We start from the raw sequence: 6095 nt of genomic DNA, 5'->3' as shown, positions 1-6095 counted from the left end.
TTTAGTCGTAATCTTTATTCTAAAAGGCTTATTATATAACCCGTGCGGGGTTGCCTTACCCATAGGGTAATCTGCTGACCGCCCACCAAAACCAGATCTGTGACATTCACTTAGTACATGTATATTGACATGGCTAATGCGGTCACGTGAGCAGTGAATCATCAGGCAAGCCGACGGCTTAGCTTGCCTCTTTGTCCCGCACTCATCTGCCGAGGCGACTGACGATGAGAGCCTGCGGCAGGAAAATCATTCCATCCCTTTATAGCAAGCTTATCCTTGGACGAGCAAAAGTGCTTGCCTACCCAATTAGTCACTCAGCAAGTCATCGTCATCCTGCCCGTCTCTACTCAGCAGCCGCCCATATGGAAAAGAAATATGACGAAGAACCAGAGGTCGAAGAATTGGAAGAATATGCCCCTGGCGGCTTCCACCCGACTGTCATAGGCGACAGCTTTCAACATGGGCGCTACACCATAGTCCACAAGCTCGGCTTCGGCGGCTACTCGACCATCTGGCTGGCGCGCGACGAGCTGCTCAACCGCCTTGTATCCCTCAAAATTCTGACGGCTCGCTCGTCAGTCGACAGAAACGAAGCCACCATTATCCGCACCTTGCAGCAGACACCGACGTTGGCCCATATCGGGCGGCGATTTATCCCAGTGTTGCTCGATCAGTTCGGCTTCGACGGGCCAAATGGCCACCACCTCTGTCTGGTCAGTGAGCCTGCCGGCTGCAATGTCGCACAGTCCAAAGAAGAAAGCGCAAACTACATGTTTCCAGCCGAGGCTGCTCGGTCTATTGCCGCTCAGTGCCTCATGGGACTGGCCTATTTGCACTCCAACGGCGTATGTCACGGAGGTATGCCTACATCATTTACGCCGAGTGCCATCTGGCTCCATCTAATCTACCTTTCTAAGATCTCCATATGCGTAACATTCTATTGCGCGACTCCGAGCTCAGCACATGCAATATGAGCTCCACCGACCTGTATGAGCGCTTTGGTGAGCCTCGCAGCGTTACAGTCCGACGCCGAGACGGAGGCCCAGTCCAGCCCAACGCGCCACCGCATGCCATTTTCCCAATGAACCACAACATTCCAGGACACCGGTTGCAAGGCCCCGAGATCCTCATATCCGACTATGGAACCTCCTTCCTCGTCAAGCAGACACCATCGCCAACCTTGTATACCCCAGCCCTCTACTGCCCCCCCGAGGCCTTATTCGGCGACCCCATTCTTCTGCCCATGGCTGCCGATATTTGGACATTGGGGCTTGTCCTGTACGAAGTGCTCGGGGAACGACCACTCTTCGAGACTTTTGGGTGGGATCGTGACGACATCATTGGCGAAATGGTCAATACACTGGGGCCCCTGCCTGAGCCATGGTGGCATCGCTGGTCTTGTCGTCATGAATTTTTCGCAGCCGATGGTCAATCCTGCGTTTCAGGCCATCGTTGCTTCGCTACGCCGACGTTCCGCCCCCTACTTCAACGATTGTGGGAAATGGGTCGAGGAGAGACGGCAGAGACATGCCAATGGGACGTGGCTGGTGGAGAGCTGCATGCACTACACGATCTTCTGCGGGCAATGCTCACATTTGAGCCTTCAAAGAGGCCAGAAGCAGATGACCTAATTCTTTCTGATTACATGACAAAGTGGGCTAAGCCAGCGTGGGAGAGACAGGCGTTGAGGCGCAGTGGGATGTAGGCGTGCACTAATAACAATAGGTATATATATGCGTGTGGAGTTACAGCCGCTCTTACCCGCCTACATGTATCCTTGTGAAGGGCTACCTCCCTTTCCCCTCCTTCTTACTCTTGTTATGTTAGGCGTCGCTAAACTGTGAACCCCGCACTTAAACGAATGTAACGTAGATGGTTCGTGCATATAGGCGGGTTGGCTAGCGTTTCTCTCAGAAAATCGCCTGCAGTCCTTCAGTCTTCAATTCTCCCCTTATATTTAGAGCCCACCACCGAGTACAAGCTCATTAGCAAACACTCTGACTCTTTACGATGGCTTCACAACCAATTGAATATGTTTGGAAGGTCGTGCGCCCAAGGAGCGAAGCGATTGCAAGAGCTCTCATGTATGCTGCTTATGAGACAGCCGTGCAAACCGATCCCAGCGTAACCACAGTCTTAATTCGGTAATTTTTTCTAATAAAATTTCCCGAGTTAGTTCATAGTGTCATTTGGCTAATATTAATATTTTAGATCCTACATTCACCCAACGACTAGGACTCGCGGTGTATATGTTAAGGATCAACCACACATCACCGTTTCGATCAAGAATCCTATGACAGCGTAGGAACACAGGCATCAGACAAGTCACGGCTATACGCCACATATAAACTCATTCGAAGTAGTGAGGGTATCACCAAGCCGCAACTTGGACAAAGATGCAGGTAGTTCAGCATGGCCTGTAGAAATGGAATCGAGATACAAGGAAACTGTAGAAGGGCCACCGGTTCTTCTAGGCCCTAAGAATTCTTTCATTACTTGGCCCTCAGAAGAAACCGGGGAGTAATAGATAGTGTTTAACGGGCACATGTCAGGGATCAATCCCAGCTTATAAAGACTTAGTAGCTGTTAAAACTTTCTTTCTTCTTAATCTAGATCCAGATACTTATAACTCTTCTAAGTTTATAGGATAGTAGGCAGTCTAGTTAGCTAAGTACTAACCGTAACATAACATCCCTATAAGCGTTTATATACCCTAGGTTAATTTGAAATGCGGGTGCTATAAGCCGTTAGCATGTGCTTATATTTATAACTTTCGATCGAACCTCTTATATTATTTTAAAGTCGCTAAGAGTCTATTATATTTCGTTATAGACTTGTAAATAGATAGATTAAATCAGAGCTAGCTTTAATCTGATTTAATTTAGTAAAAAATAGAAGCAGATCTAATTTAATCTGATTTAAGTCTTAAAATTTTCAACTCAATCTAATTTAATTTAACTTAGCACTGCTTAATCTAGATCTATTTAACTATCTAAATAACTCCGCCTTTCTCCTAAGAGGCAATATACTATATAGCCCCTATTAAATTAGCTTTAAGCCTTCCCCTTTATAGAGTAATTATCTGTCCTATTAGACTAAAGATATGCTCTAGCTTAGATAATATAGCTAGGATAGAGAATAGGTTTCTATATACTTGTTTTATAACGTAGATATAGATAGAGCTAGCTAAGTACTTAGCTTCCTAATTAAATCTATATAGTTATCTAAGTCTATTATTTTCTATAGGACTATAGGTTGCTCCGGTATTATATCTTGCTCTATAGTCAGGGCATAGTATTTCTCCTATAGTTTTTAAATAGCCGCCTTACTACTATCTAGCTAATCTAGGTTATTAGCTTACTATAACTAAATATTATAGCCTAGCTAACTATAAGGGGGACTAGCTAAGAAGTAAGCTATAGCACCTTAGCGGTTAGAATCTTATAGGGTATAGGGTAACTTAATAATATTAAGTTATATAACTAATTAGTTAGATTAGTCTAATTAGTTAGATTAGTACTAAGTAGACTAAGTATACTAAGTAAACTAAGTAGTATTTTTTCTATAAAGAACCTCTTAGTATATAAAGCTATCTTATTTTGCTTTTTTAGTATAGATAGCTTAATAGCTTTTAATAAAGATCTTTATTATAATCTATCTTTAATTATAATTACCTAGTTATAGTTTATAATATATAATTATAAGCTTATTATTAATATAACTTATACTTTATTACTTAGACTATACCTTAAAGTATTGCTATTTATATAATAGTATATTGCTATCTATATACTCGACCTATTTTTAAGATATATACTAAAGCTAGCCCGCCCTACCTATTTATACCGCGCGCGCTTAGTAAGTACTTATACCGCTTAAATGCCCGCACCCGCGCCTACGCCCGCCCGTATATATAACCTATATATATATAACCTATATATATATACTAAATTTAAAGCTATTACTAGCGCTGCGATGCTTAGTAAGAGATATAATAAAGGCGTTAGTTCCTTAAGTAGACTTAGCTTAGGGATCTTAGTATAAAAATTACCTACGAAGTAGTTAACCTACTTACTATATAATATAGGCTTGCCCTCGCCGCGATACCTTTACTAACGCGGGAGCTATAGCTATTGCGGCCTTATAGTAAGCGATTTATATACTAACTTAGGCTGCCTTATATATACACGATCCTTTAACGCCTTTAAGCTAGGTTAACGCTTAAAAAGCATAATATTCTCTTATAATAGTAGCTTAAGAAGCCGTTAATAAAGACCCCCCCCCTTTTTAAGTAAATTTAATACTAATTACTACTATTAGGACCTTAGAGAGCTATTACTATAAATCCGCGACCCTATATAAGAGTCTTTAAACTATTATAGGTTATAGGCTTAGGCTATAGCCTAAGCTATATAGTTATATATAGAGGGCTAGATCCTATATATATATATATAGGCTAGCCGCGTATAAAAGAGCTCTATATAGCTTATTAATATTATCTTATAGACGGCACCTATACCTACGCCTCTATCTACTCTATAATAGTATAAGCTATTAACTAATAGATCTAATAGATATCTCTTTAGAGAGGGCGCCTCCCCCTCGAGGAAGTACTCCGCCCCTCCTTAAATAGATAGGAAGTATTATAGCTATCCTAAAAGCGATTAAAAGCGCAATAGCTAGCGAGAAGGACGAGGTTCTCGCTATATTAAGGGAGCCGTTTACGAGACTAGCTTTAACCCCTACGACCTCCGTAACGCCGGTTATAGCGGCGATACTACCGACGCGGAAGCTACTCCCTTAGCCGACTTAGGATAGTAAGCTAGAGTCCTTTTACTTCTTCCTTAGCTAGCTATAGACGAAGTTTATAACTAATAAGAAATAGGGCCTAAATAGCTATTGCGATATAGTATAGTATTTGCTCCTCTATACGCTACCGGAGCCTTAGATATAGCGGATCTCTAGATTCTAGGATAAGGGCGGCCCTAGGGGCAAACGCGACCTATAAGACTTCTTTTAATACCTTATATATACGTTCGGCAACGTATAAGAGCGGGAGAAAGTATAAGATAGGCTATAGACCCTTAAATAGAGAGATAGATAAACCTTTAGCGAATTCCTTCTTAATTTTAAAGAGACGCTCTTATAGGCAGCGGGGACTATAGTATAGGAAGATAGCGTAAAGCTTATATAGCTACGGAATTCGATTACGCTAGCCCTATAAGAGCTACTTATCCCTATAATTATACCTACTAACTATAGCGAGTATATAAGCTAGTTAATAAAGGTAGCTTAGGACTATAAATAAACGCCGCGTTTCTAAAAGCTCTATAAGCGCACGCTATATAGCGGCGATAGGATTACCGCCCCTTTATAAGATAAATAACTAGCTATTAATATAGATAAGGATACCTTAATATCGGCTACCTATATAGACTAAGCTAGACGCGGTAAGAAGACGCTATCGACTACCCCTTATACCGCTCTATACTTTAATTAGCGGGCGAAGTAGGTAATAAGTAAGGAAATTAAGAAAAGGAAGGCTAACGGCCGCTACCTATATTATAGAGTATCTATATACTTTATATTAAAATGCCCTTTCCTTTTAGCTAAGCGGCCTATAGTAGTTCGAGTAGCGAAGATAAAACCGCTCCTTACCTTAGATAATAAGGAGGACTCCGCCCCCCTAGGCCTAGAGGAAAAAGAGTAGCTCTAAAGTAAAGATAATCTCTAGAGCCCTAATTACTAATACTAGTAAGGGAGAAGGAGGAATTATCCGCTTATATAGAAAAAGAGCCTACTTTAATATAGGTTATAATTAATAACTCCTTACCTATTACTACCCTTATAAATAAGGGCTATTAGTACTACGCCGTAGTTAACGAGGCGCTTACGCGAGAGGGTTTTAGGGTTTTTAGGGTTAGGGTTAGGGTTTTAGGGTTAGGGTTAGGGTTAGGTTAGGTTAGGTTAGGTTTTTAGGTTAGGTTAGGTTAGGGTTAGGTTTTAGGTTAGGTTTTAGGTTAGGTTAGGGTTAGGTTAGGTTTTAGAGGTGCTGATGAGTTCTCGTAACAGGACGCAATTAACCTTAGCAATAC

General features: G+C 41.7%; 1 protein-coding gene across 1 annotated transcript; it reads left to right on the top strand.

Annotated features, from left to right (window-relative positions):
- Positions 1 to 362: 362 nt before the first annotated feature.
- HRG_06259 (kinase) lies at positions 363 to 1631 on the top strand (the record flags this gene model as incomplete). Its single annotated transcript, XM_044864730.1, has 3 exons — positions 363 to 858; positions 918 to 1351; positions 1422 to 1631. The coding sequence occupies 3 exons, from the start codon at positions 363 to 365 to the stop codon at positions 1629 to 1631; spliced, it is 1140 nt and encodes a 379-aa protein (XP_044719670.1).
- Between the last annotated feature and the right edge of the window lie 4464 nt (positions 1632 to 6095).

This window comes from Hirsutella rhossiliensis (genome assembly GCF_020360975.1).
Source record: "Hirsutella rhossiliensis strain HR02 chromosome Unknown scaffold00006, whole genome shotgun sequence".
Classification (NCBI taxonomy): domain Eukaryota; kingdom Fungi; phylum Ascomycota; class Sordariomycetes; order Hypocreales; family Ophiocordycipitaceae; genus Hirsutella; species Hirsutella rhossiliensis.
Note: the sequence above shows the minus strand (reverse complement) of the source record. Positions and strands in the feature narration are given on the sequence as shown.